At 33.4% G+C, this 20,902-nt stretch overlaps 1 protein-coding gene across 4 annotated transcripts; it reads right to left on the bottom strand.

The window, feature by feature from the left end:
* Window positions 1–2,257: 2,257 nt before the first annotated feature.
* LOC107863507 (snRNA-activating protein complex subunit) lies at window positions 2,258–13,385 on the bottom strand. Of its 4 annotated transcripts, XM_016709446.2 has the most exons (14): window positions 13,124–13,370; window positions 12,562–12,627; window positions 12,308–12,366; window positions 11,948–12,108; window positions 11,646–11,701; window positions 10,915–10,981; window positions 10,729–10,784; window positions 8,410–8,647; window positions 7,542–7,630; window positions 7,330–7,420; window positions 5,199–5,294; window positions 4,575–4,700; window positions 4,238–4,498; window positions 2,258–2,637 (listed from the first exon to the last, which is right to left on the bottom strand). In XM_016709446.2, the coding sequence occupies exons 4-14, from the start codon at window positions 12,080–12,082 to the stop codon at window positions 2,359–2,361; spliced, it is 1,494 nt and encodes a 497-aa protein (XP_016564932.2). In that variant the 5' UTR covers window positions 12,083–12,108; window positions 12,308–12,366; window positions 12,562–12,627; window positions 13,124–13,370; the 3' UTR covers window positions 2,258–2,358. The 4 variants fall into 4 exon arrangements, with proteins under 4 accessions (XP_016564932.2, XP_016564941.2, XP_047269547.1 ...); XM_016709455.2 differs by lacking the exon at window positions 12,562–12,627 and having other exon boundaries at window positions 13,124–13,385; XM_047413591.1 differs by lacking the exon at window positions 12,562–12,627 and having other exon boundaries at window positions 8,410–8,644.
* Between the last annotated feature and the right edge of the window lie 7,517 nt (window positions 13,386–20,902).

Here is a 20,902-nt window from a genome sequence, read left to right as displayed (position 1 = left end):
TCGTGTGGCTAGTAGCCCATTGAGTGTGAGTAGTAGCTTACTTACTTGTAAGTTAAATGATTCTTTGTCTCTTGTTGATGATGTACATGTTATGAGTGTGGATACAATAGTTAATTCTATTGATGACCAAATTGACTCTTCTTGTAAGATCAATTTATGTCCACCTAGTGTTGAAACCTATATGTTGAACGGAAGTACATCGTCTTGTGTAATCGGTGTTGATCAACTTCTTGTGAAAATTGCTCACCACTTGAGTATATGTGTGATGTGATTAATAGAATTCAAGTGAGTGAAGTATTTGAAAATGTTGGACAACAAGAGAGGAGTGAACTCGAGAGCCCTTCTTGGGATGATCTTGTGCTTGAAGCCGCTTCAAAACTTGACAATTGTCTTATAGAGAGTAAAGAATTTATTTGTTCTAAATCTTCCCGTGAGATAGCTCTTGCTCTGTTTAGATATAATGTCTTGTTTGAAGATGATTTAAACACTCCTAATGAGCCTAGTGGTGAAAATGATGGTATAACTTGCTTTGGAGGCTATAGCCTATATGTTAACCCACTATGGTGTGACAACGTTCCTCCTAAAGATGGAAATCTCTTCTTGGAAGATGAGAGTACTATTAAGGGTAAGGAATGTGTAGTCTTGGAAGCTGATTCCTCTTCTACTTTGTGCAACTTTATTGTTGAGAGTACTCGTGGTGATGATTGGGAAACTAATAGTGAGTACACACATGAGGGCGCCTTAGTAGAAGTCGACTTAAGTGATACCTTTCTCTACTCTCTATTTGTTTTGGATGATATGTATGCTATTGTTGAGAGTATGTCGTTTAGTTTGGGTGGAGACCACGGGAAAGAGGAGTGTTGTCTAGACCCGTATCTATGACCACTCTTCTCGTTTGACCCCGGTGCCAAGTATGGAAATGATGATGTTGGTGCACCCAACTTGTTGCTTGGTCTACATAACAAGCAAAGTGTCACTCCCCTAACCAAATCATTTGTACATCTTTAATTGAGTTTTTAATATTGTCTTCAAAGGATCCTTGGTTATACTTCAAGTATGTGCCGCCTTGGCATGATGACATTTATTATTGTGCTAACCCTAACCCTCATGCCATGAGGATGTTGTGCTTGTTTGTCCTTTCTGTAGTTTTGCAAGGTACGGATTCGAGGTCGAATCCTTTTCAAGAAAGGGAGGATGATACAAGAACAATGGTCGCCTTAGCTTTCGACGACATCATTCAAAGTCACTATGTAAAGAATCACGCTTTGGTCGCATGGAGGGCACGGGATCAGACTTGGAGGGGATGTTTTGAGCCTACCATTGAACAAACCCAAGTGTGGAAGATTGCTTGGAGCCTTAAAGACTTAAGGATTCTCGGGTTTGGACCACCTTTGTGGGTTCACGTTTTTTGTTCCCTTTATTTAGGGCATTTTGGCTACTTAATCTTAAGGGCATTTTGGCTAATTCATATTGTCTTCCAACACACCAAGGCCACCCTTGGTCATTAAGGGGTAGTCTAGTCTTTTTGCCTTCTTTTGTAATATAGTATAAGTAGAATTTTTTAGATCCTCTCATTAGATTATTGATGATGAAATATTGAAAGACTTATTCTCTCTCTTTGAGAGTGTTCCACCTTAGTGTAGTTCTAAGTTAAGTTTTGGAATAGTCATTGTAGTTTAGGGCTTGGAAAAGCCAATATTGACCCTTACTTGGAAATGGCGGATCTTGAGGTGAGTTGATTCCCTTGATGATTATCGTAAGAGTGTGGTTTAGATTATTATATGCATTAGGGGTTAGTGTTGATATACACTTAGTTCTTAATCTTGTAATAATCTTTGTTTCACTATCTATCCTTTACTTTTATTGTAATCTTCTTGTGTTGTTCTTGTTCTCTACTCTCGGTTTGTGTTTGCTCTTGTTGGCCGAAATTGTTGTTCATCTTGTATTCATCTTGTGTTGTTAATCTTTAGTTTGGTTTGCTGTTTGGTGTGAGAAACACCTTGTAAACTCTTCATTCTTGTTCTCATTGTTGAATTCGAGAGTGGTCACCAAAGAGATCCTCGGCTTCTTGAACTTGAGGACTGATTTTGGTGTGTGTTTCGTGTTTTCCTTGTGTTTCTTGTATCCTATGTATGTAAACCTTACCTCACAAGGTGGTTTTTGATAGACCCTCGGCCCCAAACACACCCTAACTGTTAATTGCATGCAAGAATAAAACACAATTATAAGGATAGCAAACAAGTAAAAATGACCAAGATGCACAGAAAATTTTCAGAACTTCAACTAAGAAGATATTTGTTTTTCATCCCTTATAAGAATTACATTACTGTATAACTTCTCTGCTGTTCTGGTTACATTTTACTGCAGATATTCATACACAGAGAAATCATCATAAAGCAGAGACCTGTTTACATAATGGAGCATGTAATAGCAAATTTCACAGAAGTAGCAAGGATTTTCAGCTGCCCATCTATCGTCCACTGTCACCTTAACTGCTTTAAAAATCTTGCAAACAGAGCATTTCTGGAACCTCAATTTTGGCTGAAAAGTTATCAGCGGATACGCAGCTCGGTTCTGTACGTCCTCGGGGTGTATAAATCGCATGTCTCTTATTACAAATTGATGTTTGCAGTCACCCTTTATATCATGCAACAAAAAGACAGTCAATAACATCTACATATAGCATACGTGCTAAACATGAACAAGTTTAATAAATAGGTAAATCTCACTGATTAAATAGGTAACCTGAAATAATGATAACGGACTGTAATAGTAGATTGCACCACACTAATAGAACCACGTCGTGGTGGACAAGATACGGAAAGCGAGACTGAGATAGTTCGGGCATGTGAAGAGGAGATGCACAAATGTCCAGCAAGCCAGTGAGGAGGTGTGAGAGGTTGACCATGGAGGGTCTGAGGAGGTACAGGTAGGCCCAAAAGAAGTATTGGAGATAGGTGATTAAACAAGACATGACACACCTGCAGCTTATATGACCCTAGAATATGGAGGTCCGGGATTGGGGTAGAAGGTTAGTAGGTAGTTGACTATTATTATCCTCTTATTATCTTATTCTTCAATTTTTATTATTACTTGTTATTTCCTTTGTTTTAGTTATCGTATTATTTGTTGTTATTGTTGTTCTTTTCTTCATTATTTTCATCATGGCTTCTTCACTTACTACATTCCCTCTTCATACCTGCTTTGAAATGCTTTACTTAGCCGAGGGTCTACTGGAAATAGCCTTTCTACCTTCACAAGGTAGGGGTAAGGACGACGTACACACCAGGACGACGTACACACCACCTCTCCAGACTCCGGTTGTGAGATTACACTAGATATTGTTGGTATCATTGATCACTAATGCAATCCCACTAATTGTGACATAATACACCCTTGCCTATTTTATTCCCATAGAGGGACAAAAACACATTCTTTAACCATTTCGCAACGAAGGAAATTGGAATAAATGACTTGTTGACTCCTCAGCAACTTCAGACAGAAAACATAGCTGCTCCTCTTTTTTGAATGTCTTCCTGAGTCAAAATCGCCTTGACCCCCATTCGTATAAGAAAGAAACTCTTGTAGGAGCTCTTGTACACCAGACAGCCTTCCCAGCCACTTTATTGCTACTAGAGTTTACACTTAAAATTTCGCGTCTATTTGAGAATCTAGTGTATAGTGATTAAAGGTGCTGAAAGGTACAAGTTGAACCTTAATCATGTAGAAATTAATTGCACAAAATCTATAACATCTGGGAATCAGTGCAGACTTAACTAAGAACAAAACATGATAGAATCAAACAATCATTATAAGTGAAACCAACCAGTTACAAATGAAGCTATTGTTGATACATCTAAGATTACGTCCCAATAGAGATAAGTATGAGATTCGAAGAATTTCAATTTTTAGATAACCTACCATTCGCCTTAAAAGACATTATTTACTAGCATTGGAAGGATATGGCTCCCAAGAGACTAGAGAGGAACAACTATAGAGGATTCATATAGCCGACACCACTAGATAGGATTGAGGCATAGTGGCTTGAAATAGAAAATACCTTTCTCGATTAATAGTTGGCTAGACTTGATGGATGACTGGAACTACATGTGTAAACTCATTGTATTCATCTTAGGCTTCTGTTGTGAAGTATTGATAATGAACATTGGTTTGAATTAAAATTGAACAATTCCCTTGAGCAATAGGAAAATAAAGCAAATGGAAAAAGAAATATTACCTGGTGACAATAAAGATATCCAGCACCAAGTCGAAACCGTATGTCACAAAAGCGAGTTTTTTGCATTTCAGTGGCCTTAAAATGGGGCAATTGTGGTCCAATTTTATTGCCTAAAAGTGCCCTCTGTTTTCGTGGCAGTTCAGCAGAGGTGATAGATTCCCATTTTTCCAGCACCTCACTTCTAGAATCTTGAATCCAATCAAGTATTGGCTTACTATAGTCACTAGCAGAAGGATGCCTGAAATCATTGCAAAAAACATCCTATGGAAAATATTTAGGTTGGTGATGAGAAAATTGATAATATATCATTAAAAAGAAAATTCTGCTAGATCACTACCTCCACAAGGAAGAAGCCTGAAGGATCACTTTTGCCCGTCTTCTTCATTATCTCATCAGTAATGCAATAAATCTTGTCTCTCAATTCCGTCAAAAATTGCAGCCCAAGGACCAGAAATTCTTGAGTCTACAAATATATATCATCATAGTCGGTTGTAAAAATAGGACAAGATATAAAGTTACATGTGTATTACTAAAACAGAAGTAACAACAGGCTAAGTTGCGGGGACTCTACCCGTGTCGGATTCTTCAAAAATACACCACTTTTAGCAAATCCGACACGCACCCGTTGACAGTTTTTCCGAGTCCAAGCAACATAGACAACAGGAAGATCTTTGATCATCGTCAACAAGGTTAACACTCATCTATATTGTTTCCATACTACGGCAGCAGGTCGGAATAGTTAAAACATGCAAAATGCAACTTGAATAAGCTATAACCTAGCAAAATAGTCTTCTATTTCATCATCCAGATAAGGTCTCAAACATACAGTTACCGGGAATTAATATGACTGCTGTAAAGAATAAAATGAAAGAGGAGGCGGCTAACAAAAATAGACAAATGCAGTAGTACAAAACTTCACTTCATCAGTTCTTCAAAGATAGCATAAAGAGCATGTTCATACTTTTATCCATGACTTTTTGTAATGATAGATCTCAACACAGAGGATAGCTTCTGGAAACTGCACTGCAATATGTTCATGAGTATTTACTGCTCTCACCTGCCATAAAAAAAACAAGAGCAAAATCAACAAACCATCATCTGTTTAAAACTAAGATAGCAGAAAAATCAGGGATAAAACTATAAAAGTGCTATGTACATCAAATTCAGATTTAAACTGCAATGAATTTACTTTAGCCTGCTATTAGAAGCGACACATGAAAGGTCATGATCACAGAATATACTACAGATTAACAATGCATGTGAGTGCAATGTATTGACTAAGATGAAATTACTTCAGCCAGATATCACCTATATGGATATTTTTTTTCCCAGTGTGCCTATCATTAGCCAAGTCTATAGTGATTCCAAGGAATTAGAGGTCATTCAACAGAACTCCCTTGTATGTGATTTTAGGTCTACCTCATTCCCTTTTAACACCTTCACTCACCACAATTTTACACTTAATAGACCGGTGCATATGTAGATCAATGCAGGATTGTACCTCACCATCTCAAACGACTTTCTCCTATTTTATTTTCAATGTGTGCTCCTTGCATCTTCTAACGAATGTGGTCAGTTTATTCTTATCTAACTAATTAATCAAATAAAATTGGGTATTTCCTTAATTTTAATGGTTAGTAGTTAAAAGTATATTTCAGGGTAGTGGGGTCATAGACGGTTGTGGATGAAGAGGAGCTTGCCTCCGGACTCTTGTGTGATAAAAAGGTACCAACAAAACATAAAGGTAAGTTTTATAGAGTGGTTGTTAGACCGATGTTGCTATATGGGACGGAGTGTTGGTCAGTCAAAAACTCTCATGTTCAAAATATGCATGTCGCTGAGATGAGGACGTTGAGATGGATGTGCGGACATACTAGGTGTGATAGAATTAGGAATGAGGATATTCGACATAAGGTGGGAGTGACCTCCGTGGTGAATAAGACGAGGGAAGTGAGATTGAGATAGTTTGGGCATGTGATGAGGCGAGGTTCAGACGCCCCAGTGAGAAGGTACAAGAGGTTGGATACTGTGGGTATGAAGAGAGGCAAAGGTAGGCCGAAGAAGTATTGGAGTAAAGTGATTAGACAGGACATAGCGCATATTCAAGGTAACCGAGGACAAGACATTAGATAGGGAGATTGGAGGACGCGTATTAGAGTAGAAGGTTAGTTGAGTAGGAGTGTTGGGGTACACCATAGTATGTTAGCTTAGGTTTTATCTGTAGATATCTATCATTGTTGTTATTTATCGTAATTTGATTATCGCATTATTTTGTAGTTGATTATTGTTTTTCTGGTAGATTTTATATTGTTCCCTTGTTAGTGGTCATATTTTCTTTACTGTTTTCCTCTTCTTTGTACTTGGATTTGTTACACTTGAGCCGAGGGTCTTCCGGAAACAGCCTCTCTACCTCCCCGCGGTAGAGGTAGTGGTGGTCTGCGTACACTTTACCCTCCCCAGACCTCACTTGTAGGATTTAATTGGGTATTTAGCTGTTGTTAGTAGTAGTTAAAAGTATATCTGACATACCAATCCACTAAATGGATGTCAAAAACAGTTAACTTTTTTAGTGATCAGAAAAAGCAATATTCTTTGAAATCGTATAAACTACAAATTACCGATAAAATTAATAAGAATTATAATTTTCGTCAAACCCCCTACCTCGTCCCCACCCCATAACCAAGAAAAATGAAAACACACCAAAGACGCTCTCAGAAACGGGATTTTTCACGTAGAGATGGACAAAATGTTGATCTGCCAGTGCCACGGCAAACCAGACTTTTGCCGTCATAGGGGGGAGGAGAGTTTGATGGTCACATAGTTTTATCATGGCATTTCGGAACTAATGAAATTTGCAATGAGATTTTTTTTTTTTTTTCATGTGTGTGTGGGTGGGGGATGAAAACTGTCCATTTATATCGGTGATCAGAAACCTCTCCTTCAAATACAAGCAAAAGACTGGATGAGTCTTTTTTTTTTTTAACAGCCGAAACAACCCTTAAACTAAAGCCTTGCTCAAACCTTTTAAATTCTAGACTCCGCCAAAACCAGGAAATACAGTAAACAAGAATGAAGGGTCTTAGAAGCATTACCTTTGTTCCCAAACTTACTGACTTGAGAGATATCATCCTACCACTCCTACTGGAGGATATTGGAGCAGAGTGACTGCTGCTGCAACTACCACTGAATCAATATAAAAACAATAGCTAAGATTAAGAACGCAAAATATGCAAATATAAACAATGGATATAACAGGTTGGTTTGGCATGAAAAGAACATATCAACTAGAAATGATGATCTGTACTTGAAAGAGTGCAATCGTGCTGCTGCTTTCTCTTCCTCTTGTTTTTCTTGAATTTTTGCAAGTTCTTCCACCTTCGGCATATAGTTTTCCTACACAATGCAAGAACATCAACTTACCATTTAAAAAAACAAACAAGCAAACACGCTTAAATCAAAACTGCAAGGAGAAGCAACCAATGTATGTACAGTCTGACCAAATAACTGGCAGCGTTTACAAGGCAAATTATGTTCGTCATTTTCTTTTCTCCTGCTCAATTTTTTTTCCCTGGGGGTCAATGTATCCTGACCAAATATTACTTTCTCCTGTTTTAAAAATGTATTGCTAGACTTGGGAGATCTCTCATTTTCAATTTGTTTATGTTGTATACGCTACTAGGACTAATAGGACAATATAAATAGATTTATGTGAGTTTTGGAGGGTTTTTTCAGTGATTGGCTGGAGGAGCTTTAGTTCATGCTTCATCACATCTAATGTATGTGCTATAGAGAATTCACCTTTCAGTTGTCGGAGTTCCACTTCTTTGCTACCTATATGATAAATGCTTATGAGTCTAATATCCAGAGTAAATTCTCAAGGGATTAAAAGGGTGAAAATAAGCCAGATCGTTTCATTTACTCTTAATACATCTTAACCTAGATCAACAATATAAAACAAACTGCTAGATTACTCATCCAAATGATCTAATAGTCCCAGTTAATGATAACATAACAGTACAGAACTCTCATCCATGATAAGATAGGACATATACTTCAATTAAGAGGTGAGGAGACAGAACTCAAATCAGTAAGAACCAAAGAAAGACTTCAATAAAAACAGAAAATAGAGTGCTAGAACAGATATGTTTAACAGAATAAGGTAACTAGCATACATCAACATCATTCTTCTTCCTCTGTTTCTTCATGTTGGACTTTCTTTTATTTGAACCTTTTTTGTTGATGGCCCCAGCAGGGACGTGTTTTGAGCGTTTCCTTTTGTTGGACTTGCGTTTATTTGAACCTTTGTTGTTGACATGTTTTGAGGGATCATGGACAGTACAAGAGTCCACTTCTCTCTCTAACCTTTCCAATGAAGCAAGTTTAGCATCCAATTTCCCATTATCTGTTCCGCTTTTAGTAAGAAAGGGGATGAAAAAATAGAGAGACGCAAATGAGTGCAGAACACATGCAAAACTGCAAACAAGCACATAAACAAATAGAATGAACAATGAGATATGGTTTTATCAAGTTTAAGTGGTGTTGGTGATATGTTATGGTTTCATAGCACTTTCGACACTTAAAACGATGAAAATATGCAAGTTACTTAGGTCTTTTGTTAGATATGATGTGTTTTGAGTTAGGTTTTGCAGGAAATCAGGTTTTGGAACTATTTCGGTAAAAGGAGTGAAAGTAGAAGTTTTGGACCACTGAAGTGGGCACCTACGGCCCGTATGTGCTACCTAACGGGGCGTAGGTGCCAGAGTAGGTGTCAGAAAGTTGAAGTCCAGAGGATCAGAAGATGAGAAAAGAAGACCTTGCCACTTACGGAGGGCACCTACGGCCCGTATGTGCCACCTACGGTCCGTAGGTGTCAGAGGAGAAGCAAAATATAGAGAGTTTTCAGGAGCTTTTGGAGGAGGGGCACCTACGTGGGACCACCTACAGTCCGTAGGTGCCAACTACGGCCCGTAGGTGGCCCAGTAATTGGCCACCAACCTCAGTTTTCCTGTTTTGTTCGGGAATGGTTTCCTAGGATTTCCTTGTATTCTATAAATACCCTTTTGACCTTTTTTAGTTAGTCTACGCACTATTGATACTTACAAACATATATTTGATTCTGAGATCCGATTTTAATCTTGGAATTTCTTTGTTCTTGATTTTGGTTGATTATTCAATTGAAGACTTTGGGTTTTGTTCGTTGATTTTTGTGATATTGTTTGAATGCTTTCAATCATGAATTCTATTGATCGTTTCACAACAATGAACGGCTAATTCTTTAGCTAGGGTTGTTGGAACCCTGGCGGACTGACGAAGTAGGGGAAGTGCTAAGTTGTTCGGAACCGATATTCTTGCATGAATTGTGATTATCTTCAGTTTAATAGATTTCTTATTGGTTGCAAACGTTAGGATTCTGCCTAGTATATCACTACTTACTTCACAAGAGGAGTACAGATTAGGAAAAGATAATCACAACAATAATTTGAAGATTAATTGTCGATCAAGGCTAATCAGCATCATCTACTTAAGACGATTATCTTTCATCTAATAACTTGAGACTCAAAAGGTAATAGCTAGCTGAGATCTAGGATAAGGGTTAGTAATGCGACATCCTGAGACCCAAAAGGTAAAGAGTGGAATCTGTCAATGAGTGCACAAGACAGTTGATGGTACATAACTTATCAGATTCTGCATGCAAGATATCAGGTTGATTCAACAAAGCACGATAAACCTACGGAGTTGAGAAGCCAGGGGAAACACAGTCCTAGTGTTTGTTTCCGATTGACTACAACCAAAGCTGAGTTCTGTTACTGTTGACTGTTTAAAACTACAAACCCCCCATTTGCTTTCAGTACAGCCTATTGATTCCAGCAAACGAGAGATATAATTCCACGTATTCCCTTGGGATTCAACCCCAAACTGAGTTGGGTTACTATATTTTGCTTTGACCGCTTTAGCCTTGTTTAGAGGCGTAGCTTTGGGCGACATCAGTTGGTAACTATAATTTTGACATCAGAAGAAACTTGAAAATATGACTGTTTTGTTAAAAAAAAAAAAACATGCCAATGACTCTTAACACAGAGAATGTCAAAACCTGAAAGAATAATTCTTCCCAGACACTTATCTATAGATATATACACATGCAAGAATAATTTTTAAAAACCACCATGGTCGTTAAATAGTAAATACTACTTCGCAAAGGCAATCCAATCCCTACACATATTGCTACTCCCTTTCTTGCATTCCTTGATTTTTTTTTCTCAATCAATAAATAGTCATCTGAAGGTACATAGATCTTCACATGCACAGCTCCCTAGAACAAAAGAGAAGGTAACCACTGATTCCAACTTACAAGCTAATAATGTATAGAGAGGTACATAATTGTAATTGGACATACATCATAAAATTGTGGATATTTACTAACATGAATGGAAGAACAGAGACCACCAAAAACAGTAAAATGAGTCTTGGTCTAGAATATTCATTTCACTAACCCTGTACTGAGGTGCTCTGCCAAAGTTCGTGAAGAGTCTTTCTTCAGCTCCTCATCCTGTCATTAACATAGAGATCCCTTTTATTTCCTTTTCTAAGTGAAAAATTGTAAACTAACCCTTTTTCCTGATTAATGAGAATTTGTAAACTAACTGTTATGACTGCTTCTTATAAGTAAAAGGTGTTACCTTAAATGCTTCTTCAAAGGCCTGAGCCACCAAATCCTCCTCACAGATAATTTTAAGATCTTCAATCCTGCCAGAATCAACAACCAGAGTCGGTTCAACCAGAATAGACCGTTCGAACTAAAGAAGTAATCCATACATAAGTTCCCCTACCAAAGTGAAACTTGAAGAGTCAATATCATAACTATTAAGTACTACTGTTTTTTTAGTTTTTTTGGACAAGCACTACTGTCCAATTGCATAGCAGGGAGTAGATATGCAATTGAAAACATAATCGATTTCGTTAAAGTAAGCCCACTAAATTGAAGAAAAAGAAAAATGAAATTAATTATCAGCCTCCAAAAAAAAAAAAATGACACAGTTATTTTATGTCATCTCCTCTGACTGAATAACAAACTTGGAGCAGAATGCTCTAAAATCCAAACTCTGAAAAGGGAAAAGAATCCGTCCATGCAACGAAACCCAAAGGCACACAAACAGATAGCTGTTCTCAACAAAAGCTAGAGAAGCCCCTCAAAACTTTCCAGGAAATCCTGTTTCGATTGTCGCTCCCATATCCATCACATACTAAACCAAAAAGACTGGCAGTGTTGCATCTCAAACAAATGAAATAACCACAATCTGAAATTAATAAAAGATATGCAAGAGAAAGTAAGTGGAAGGTACATAGGGTACACATCGGTTTTCTCTGCTTTCCTAGTATCAAAGAGGAGCAGAGAAGATGAAACACTTACGATATCTCATCATCAAACATTTCCAGTGAATCAGAGGACAACTCTGCCTTGAGGCGCTGCATAACAAAATTAAGATCCTTAAGATACTGACCAAAATCAAAGTTGCAGCAATGATGAAATCCAAAATGGCCTTCTTATCTTCTACCTATCATATTTTACTTTTGTTTATACGGGATCCAGGGGAGTTCGGCATACAAATTTCTGATACAAGTATGTGTTCATGTGATCATGGAATCCATAAAAAGCATAAAAGCTTCAAATAATGAGTGCCATTAAAATCCAAACGTAAAAGAGCTTCATACCTCAAGTTCACGGAAGATGCTGACCTCAAATTCAGCAACCTTAGTGAGTGGACCAACCATATCGGAAATGTAAATAGGACCACCACGAGGCACAGTAACATAGCTTTCATTTGCTGAAGCCTCAGGATCCATCATCGAGGAACTTATTTAACACTTACGAGCTGAAATTGGAGAAGAGAAAGAATAGTTAAGCATATAGTGGGAATCTCACTTCTCAGACCATGAAACACTAGGTGTGTCTTCGTCTATGTCTAGAGAAAAGAGGAGGTCAGAAAAATCAACACTCAATTCAGACATAAATATATGTGTATGTTTTCTGAACATTCGTGCAAACAAACAACAACAACAACAACAATATACCTAGTGTAATCCCACAGTGGGGTCTGGGAGGGTAGAGTGAGTTGAAGCTGCGTCCGAGGCTGAACATTCATGAAAAATGTAATGAAAAGGGCAGTCAGATTGCTTAGCACTGTCAAGCTGCAGCAATAAGTAAAAGAGGCAGATGGTGCAACAGCAAGATAGAGAAACTGAACAAAAAACAACCTCAATATAGTGTCACAGCTATTTCAAGAGGATACGGCAGCCTAAATATTACAAGAGAGAGAGTTCAATACCTGGGTTAACACGTCAATATATTATTTGAGCAGGGGTTATACAGTCTGGAAAAGAAATACTGCCTCCTAAAGGTTGACAAAAGGTGTCACGTTAACTAAAAAGGATGACAAAAAGTCACTAAAATTTAGTTCAGGGATAATAGGACCTGTGAAGTTGGAGTGTGTCGTAGCAAATTTGGTCATAGTTCACGAGGCTACTAGATGCTTTACTCATACTAAAAAAAAAATCCACTTTTACTTGTCCAGTGTAGAAAACCAAGATATAAACTTATCACTTGGTTCCTAATTTACCCTTGTATTAACTATAGTCATTTACAAGGAACTTCTCAAAACATTGAAGTTATTATAGTAAAATTGTCATTCTATTTAAGAAAAAAGGCAACGCTCAATTGACTAAGAGCGTAACTTTTAACAAATTCTGAAGCTAGAGGTAGTGAAAGCTCAAACTTGAGCTAAATAGAAGCATACACGATACAAATACAGAGTAAAAACACATACATACATACGTACATACAAAAATACGTATACGAAAGAGAAATTGAGAAAAGGAGAGAGAAATTACCGAGATTTGCGTTGAAATCGGAGACGGTGGTGCTACGAAGGATCACGGTGGCGACGGCTTCAGATCGGCGCCATGAACGGCGGAGAGAGGAACATGAGGAAAGGTCGGGTGGGTGTAGTGGCCGCCGAGTAATATTTTCGCACACCTCTATGTGTGAATACAAAATGTTTATATTTTTCAAAAACCAAGCTCAAACAGGAGAATGGAGACCAGGTCTGCAAATACAGGACACTTCATGCCCTCAGCTTCTTACAGCTGCTATAATCTATATTTATATCTATTTGTAATTTATATGTGTATCTATAATCTATATCCATATTTATAATTTATAATATATTAAAAGTATAAAAATATTAAAAAATTGATTTGAACTTTTTGCACTTCACTAAAAACTTTATAATAGACAAAACTGTTTTTTCATTATTTTTCTAATATTTAAAACTTAAAATCCATTTAAATTTAGTTATTAAACCTTTCCTTTTTTGATTTATATACCTTAAATTTTAGACTTTTAAATTAATGAAAATATTACCTTAACTAAATCTTTAAAAGAAAGTCAATTAGTTGAAAATTCTACGGCAGCTAATTACGTGAGCAATTAATATTGTGGTACAACTTACATAAAATACCATTGTGTTAAAGTATACCAAAAATAATCTATATATAATTTCTCTCTCTATATAATATTATATAATATTATAAAATTGTGAAAACTTTAAAAAAGTGATTCGAACTTTTTACCCTTCATTAAAACACTTTCCTTTAAACAAAATCATTTTTTTTTATATTTTTTAAAATTATAATCATACATAAATAAAAATAATATATATTTTAAAAAAAAATAAAAAATCACCATTATTAAAAGAGTCCTAATTATAATAATTTATATTTGGTAAATAAATATAAATTTGCCAAATTTGAAATAGAATTCAGCATATACACTAACATAATAAATTTGCCCTTTTTTGGACAGTTTCTTATTTTTGAAAAAAAAAAAAAAAGGTCCAAAAATGTGTATAAATTATTTTAAACTTGAATTCAACGTGTAGGTATATATGTGTATATAAATATATATATAGCTTTTTGTACTTTTATTATATTTCTTATTTTATTTTCATTCAAGTCGGCCTTTAGGATCAAAATTTTCTCTCAACAAAAATTGAAAGGTTAGTTTTAATTACATTATTTTGATATCTTTATTATCATATTATTTTATTTTAATTTACAGATAGTAGATGAATGTCGATCGGCTTTGAAGATTTTTTTGGGTAAAGGTTGGGTTTAACTATATTATTTTAATATCTCTATTAGTATATTATTTTGTGATAGTTTACAGGTCGTAGATGAATGTTGATCAACTCTGAGAAATTTTTGTGTGTAAAGGTTAGGTTTAATTGTATTATTTTAATTTTTTTTTATCGTATTGTTTTGTTATAGTTTACAGGTAGAAGATAAATGTCAATTGACTTTGAATATTTTTTTTAAGGTAAAAATTAGATTTAATTGTATTATTTTGATATCTCTGGTTTGAGAATTTTTTTTGTTAAGTCTAGATGTATTGTTTTGATATCGCTATTTTCATATAATTTTGTTGGAGTTTACAGGTGGCTGATGAATGTCTGTCGGCTTTGAAAAAACCATTGTGTTAAAGTATACCAAAAATAATCTATATATAATCTATATATAATCCCTCTCTCTCTTTCTCACTCTGTATAAAATATTATATAATATTATAAAAGTGTAAAAATCTTAGAAAAGTGATTCGAACTTTTTACCCTTCATTAAAACACTCTCCATTAAATAAAATCATCTTTTTTATATTTTTTTAACATTATAATTATACATAAATACAAATAATATATATTTCTGAAAAAATAAAAAAACACCATTATTAAAAGAGTCCTAATTATAGTACCTTATATTTGGTAAATAAATATAAATTTGTCAAATTTGAAATAGAATTCAGCATATACACTAACATAATAAATTTGTCCTTTTTTGGGCAGTTTCTTTATTTTTGAAAAAAAAGGTCTAAAAATGTGTATAAATTATTTTAAACTTGAATTCAACGTGTGTGTATATAAATATATATAGCCTTTTGTACTTTTACTATATTTCTTTTTTTTTTTTCATTCAAGTCGGCCTTTAGGATCAAAATTTTCTCTCAACAAAAATTGAAAGGTCAGTTTAATTTACATTATTTTGATATCTTTATTATCGTATTGTTTTATTTTAATTTACAGATAGTAGATGAACGTCGATCGGCTTTGAAGATTTTTTTTGGAGGTTGGATTTAACTGTATTATTTTAATATCTCTATTAGTGTATTGTTTTGTGATAGTTTACAGGTTGTATATGATAGTTTACAGGTAGTAGATGAATGTTGATGAACTTTGAGAAATTTTTGTGTGTAGAGGTTAGATTTAATTGTATTATTTTGGTATTTCTTTTATCGTATTGTTTTGTTATAGTTTACATGTAGAAGATAAATGTCAACTGACTTTGAATATTTTTTTTAAGGTAAAAATTAGATTTAATTGTATTGTTTTGATATCTCTGGTTTGAATTTTTTTTTTGTTAAGTATAGATGTATTGTTTTGATATCGCTATTTTCATATTATTTTATTATAGTTTACAGGTGGTTGATGAATGTCTGTCGGCTTTGAGGAATTTTTTTTGTAAAAGTTAGATTTAATTATATTATTTTTATATATATTTATCATTGTGTTCTTTTGTTGTAGTTTATAGGTGGTAGATGAATGTCGATCGGCTTTTAGAATTGTTTGGTAAAGGTTAGGTTTAATTAAATAAATTCTCCATCTTTACATATTTAAAAAATGTTGAATTTAATTATTATACTCCTCTTTATCAATTTAAATAAATATCATATTTAGTGTAACATTTGAATTTCATTAAAATGAGATACACGCGCTTCGGGCGTATACCTAAACTAGTAATATATTACAAATGTGAAGATCTTACAAAAGGTAATTTGAATTTTTTTTCCTTCAATAAAAATCTTCATTTTAGATAAAATTATTTTTTCGCTATTTTTATATTTAAAAATTAATAATTTTATTATTTTTTCTGATTTGGAACTTTGAAACCTGCTAAACTATAAATTAATTTTTACCTTATTTAAAATATATGTAATTTAGGACTTTCACCTTATTTAAAATACATGTAGTTTAGGACTTGCAAATATGGTAAATTTATATTCCCCACCACCATAAATAACTACCAGTTTTAGAAGAGTAAGAATTCCAACAACAATAAATTACCACAAATAGATATACTATAAGTTTTGTATAGTTTTTTTTAGAATTTGCTTTGCTTTTTGTTTAATACAAAATAGGTGTGTTATTTTTTTAAAAAAAAATCCTTCAAAAGGAAAACTACTCTTCTTCTTTCTATATTTTTTTCTTCCAAACATTGTGACGGGATCTCTTGATTTTTCTATTCTTCCAACGGATGTTGAGACCTAGCTCAGCAATTGTTCGTTTAGAGAATTCCCATGGGTAAGTGCTATAAATTGAGTGTTATTGATGACATGTACCAGCTTCAATTTAGTCATTTATTAAAATATTGCTCTTTAGATGTTCTCACACAAGTGTCTCTTTGAATTCAGGGGTTAATCGAATTGTTAATTTGACAGAATCAACTATTGCTTGTGGGAACGATGAAGGATGCATTAAAGCGAAGTTGGTTTATTATTTTTTTTCTTGACCAGAGAAGGATAAGTTAATTAGAGAATATGAAGATATAAATCCATTTTCTTCAAATTTAGATTTTGCAAGTTAATAGTGAAATAGTCAACATTCTATCATTCAAATTGTACGGTGCTTGATACTTTTTTTTTTTTCTCATTACACTATTTTAGATTGCTTCATTTACTATTTTAGAAAATAGAAATAATTTTGAGGTGCGCACAATACAAAGGTTGAACAGACACCACCATTATTACTTTTGTAAAAAGGAAGTAGCAAAAGTTGGTCTGCCTTGTGCATTTTCTGGATTTCATCTTCATAATTTATTATGCTTTTGCCAGCAACTCTTGGTGCATGGAACCATAAAATTTCTTATTCTGTGAACGAGATTTTTTAGGAAGTAGCAAAAACTAGAAGTGTTTAAGGCTTCAAGCCTCTGTGCCTTATATCTTAAAAGTATAGTGCATTTGTAAATATATCCTTCATGTTTTTCATAAAAAAAATTGCCCCTTCATGTACATGGACTGTTGTTCACTCTTGCTTTTTATAGTTTAGTAGGTTTCAAGGTTCCAAATCAGAAAAAATAATAAAATTATTAATTTTTAAATATAAAAATAGTGAAAAATGATTTTGTGTAGAGACTTTTAATAAAAGACAAAAAGTTCAAATCACTTATCTAAGGTCTTCACACTTTTAATAGATTACAAATTATAGATATAGATATAATTTTTCTTTTCAAGATGGTCATTTATTTTTGTTTAAAAGATTGATTCGGTGAGTTGAGAATCTCAAAATTTGCTTGATTGCTTGTTTTTATTATAGATGTTTTAGTTGTGCATGTATTATGATAAACGAATTAACTAGGTAAAACTTTTATTTGTTGTAAATGAAATAAATAGTACATGGTAGGAGTCAAGAAGTGAAACATTTCCTCTATATATGGTTGTCATTCAAATTTTAACTATTAATCATTTATGTAATGCATCTTTATTTCTTGTTCTAAGACCAAAGGTCAATTATGGAAAAAAATAAGTTGCTTTAGATAAAATTATTCATTCAACAAAATACCTCGAATGATTAATACTTTTATCATCAAACAATGTTATCAAAGGTGTACGAGGGAGAGATTTGGAGTAACATATAAAGTTATTGTCATGTAATTAGGAGGTCTCGAACAGGGCCCACCTACTTGGTTGCCATTTTCATATGATTTGTGTTTGTCTTTTAAGTTATTATTTTAAAGGAGATAGGAGTTGGGATGATGAGTTTCTTTTTATAGTTTGAGTCGAAGTTATATCGGAAATTGTCTTTCTACCTTTTGAGGCAGGGGTAAGGCCTACTATCTCGAAATCCTACTTTATAGGATTATATTGAATACATTGTTGTGTTTTTATCTAGAATGTCAATCTTGAACTCAAAAATTTATATGATGTATTATTATGTTCTATAATAATTAGTAATTAGTCATGTTCCCTTTACTTTCTTTTTTTTTAATCTTTCCTTATTTTATCTACTTTCAATGCGTCCGTCGTTTAATCTTGACATTTTTTTTATTGCACTAAATATGGCGATAAAGGACATGCAATTTACACTTTTAAAACAACATATATATTTTTTCCGTTTTTAAGTACTTGTCATTTTTGTTATGCATATTTTTTAAGTAAAGCTTTAACTAGAGATCAAGTGATTTGATTAAATTATCCTATTTATTATCCATTTCAATTTAATACAGTGCTTGTCCCTTTTGCACCATATTAATGTCCCTCCATATTTTTTTATGAAAGGCAAAGGTTAAAAACTAATTAATGATATCTTAATTTTCTAAAATGACAAATGCTTCTTTATTTTTTTTAGTTACATGATAAAATTTCTCACAATCATTAAGAAAAATTAATTAGGAGTGTAATTTGACTCATATACTCCTTATTAATTTTTGTCTATTTATATGTCTATTAATTATAGAATAATTAATGCTAAGAAAAAACTTAAAAAGAAATTAATTCTTTCTTGATTTTTTAAATTGATCAGTATTTGAAAACAGCTATTTTCAATATTCATGACAACTAAAGAGAAACGAAATACGTATTATGAATCATCTTTTTTGGTAACAAAGACAATATTTAGGAACGAAAGAAGTATTAAATAACATGAAGGTCGTTAGCAAATTGAAGGTACTCGAAAATTTGTGATATTTAATTAACAAAGAGGTAATAATTCTTTTTTAGTCATATTATATTTTAAAAATGTTATACTTAATAATATAACGAACACACATCAATTTATTTTTCATGCATTTATTATTATTAAAATATTATATACACGTATACTAAACTAGTAATATATTAAAAGTGTGAGGGTCGTAGAAATATTGTATGAACTTTTTGACTTCATTAAAGATCTTTACTTTAGACAAAATCATCTTTTTACTATTTTATCTTAATATTTAAGAGTTAAAAATTAATTAAATATTTATTTCTAATCTAGAATTTGATTAAAAAGTTTTTCCTATCCTGTTCCAATAAGGAGATTTAATCGGTAGCCTTATCTGCAAAGGATCAATATTGTTATTGAAGGAAGACGTTATCCATATTAAAATTAGTCAAATAATAACGTAGAAAATAATTAGGTTATTACTAGATGGACTCAGAGTTGGCTAAACTAAAATAAAATACTTATTTAAGAGAACGAATATAAATGCAGATAAAATTATATTTTGAAGATTTAATCCAATATTTTAGACTTTAAATTTCTAATTAATTAATAACACGAATTACTAAATTAGATACGGACACTTCAACTATAAACAATAGACGAGTAAATTTTACTAGTACTTATTTAACTTTGATTTTATCACATAAAAGTCATTCTTCTATTTTGGAGTGTCATATCATATTTTCAGTACGATATAGAAGTATAATCTTGAGAATTCAACTGATATATATATATATATATATAAATATATATATATATATATATTTATATATATATGTGTGTGTGTGTGTGTGTGTGTGTGTGTGTGTATTATATTGGTACCAAGTCGGGGTCATGAGTAGGTCCTAACTCGGCGTTAGGTCGAATCCCTAATCAAGGAAAAACTTGAGATGATGTTGGAATTAGGAGTCGGGTCTCGAGTCTCAGATCAGAATTCAGATTTCGGCTCAAAATTGGGTTAGGAATTGAGTTTGTGGACCGAATCTCAAGTCAAGATCGAGAGTCGGATCCTAAATTGGGATCGAGACTCGAGTTAAGATTAAGAGTTAGGTTTGAGATTGGGAGTTGCAGTAGGGTTCAGAAGTTGAATCTCAACTTAGAATCTATTGGGAATGGAGTTCATGGTGGGGGCTCGAGTCGGGAGTTAGGGGTTGGGACTCGGGCCGGGGTCGACATCAGGGTCAGGATCGAGAGTTGGGGTTGAGGTAGAGAATTAGGTCTCAGGTCAGAGTTGGGGTCTTAAGTCGATAGCTAGGTTCGAGAGTCGAGTTTGGTATCATAGTATTTGTCAGATTATACCTAAATGATCTGGGAATAATATTTTCTAATTATTATCTAAACAATAGAAAAAAAGTAAGAAAATCACTTTTTTCAATAAAAATATTTTTTAGAAAAATATTTTCTTTCATTCAATTTTTTGAACACATCCATAATTTTTATAATATTATTATGGGTTATACGTGCGAGACACGTGGTATGGAACTAGTTATTCCAATAATGGATAATTATTGCTAGCATTTGAGGGAGACGTGCATTCTGTAATCACAATTCATAAGCAATATTAATGATGATTATGTGTGAAGAAAAGTTGAGCAGATGGAGGAAACATGGTATCATTTAGGTGTTTATGGAGTGATATAACAAAGCATGGAAAATAAAAAAGAAAAGTTTACAACTTTGGTTCACTAGTTGGTAAATGTACTCCATCCATCTCAATTTGCGTGTCATTTTTTTTTTATCACAAGTTAAATAAATTTATTTGATTGTGATTTTCTTATATATCTTTAAATATTTTAATTATAAATTATTGTGACTAATAATTTTTTTATATAATTTTTAAATATGTAAGTTTTATTTTAAA

The sequence above is a fragment of the Capsicum annuum genome, chromosome 1 (assembly GCF_002878395.1).
Source record: "Capsicum annuum cultivar UCD-10X-F1 chromosome 1, UCD10Xv1.1, whole genome shotgun sequence".
NCBI classification, from domain to species: domain Eukaryota; kingdom Viridiplantae; phylum Streptophyta; class Magnoliopsida; order Solanales; family Solanaceae; genus Capsicum; species Capsicum annuum.
The sequence above is the reverse complement of the archived record's forward strand: the minus strand, read 5'-3'. Positions and strand labels throughout refer to the sequence as shown.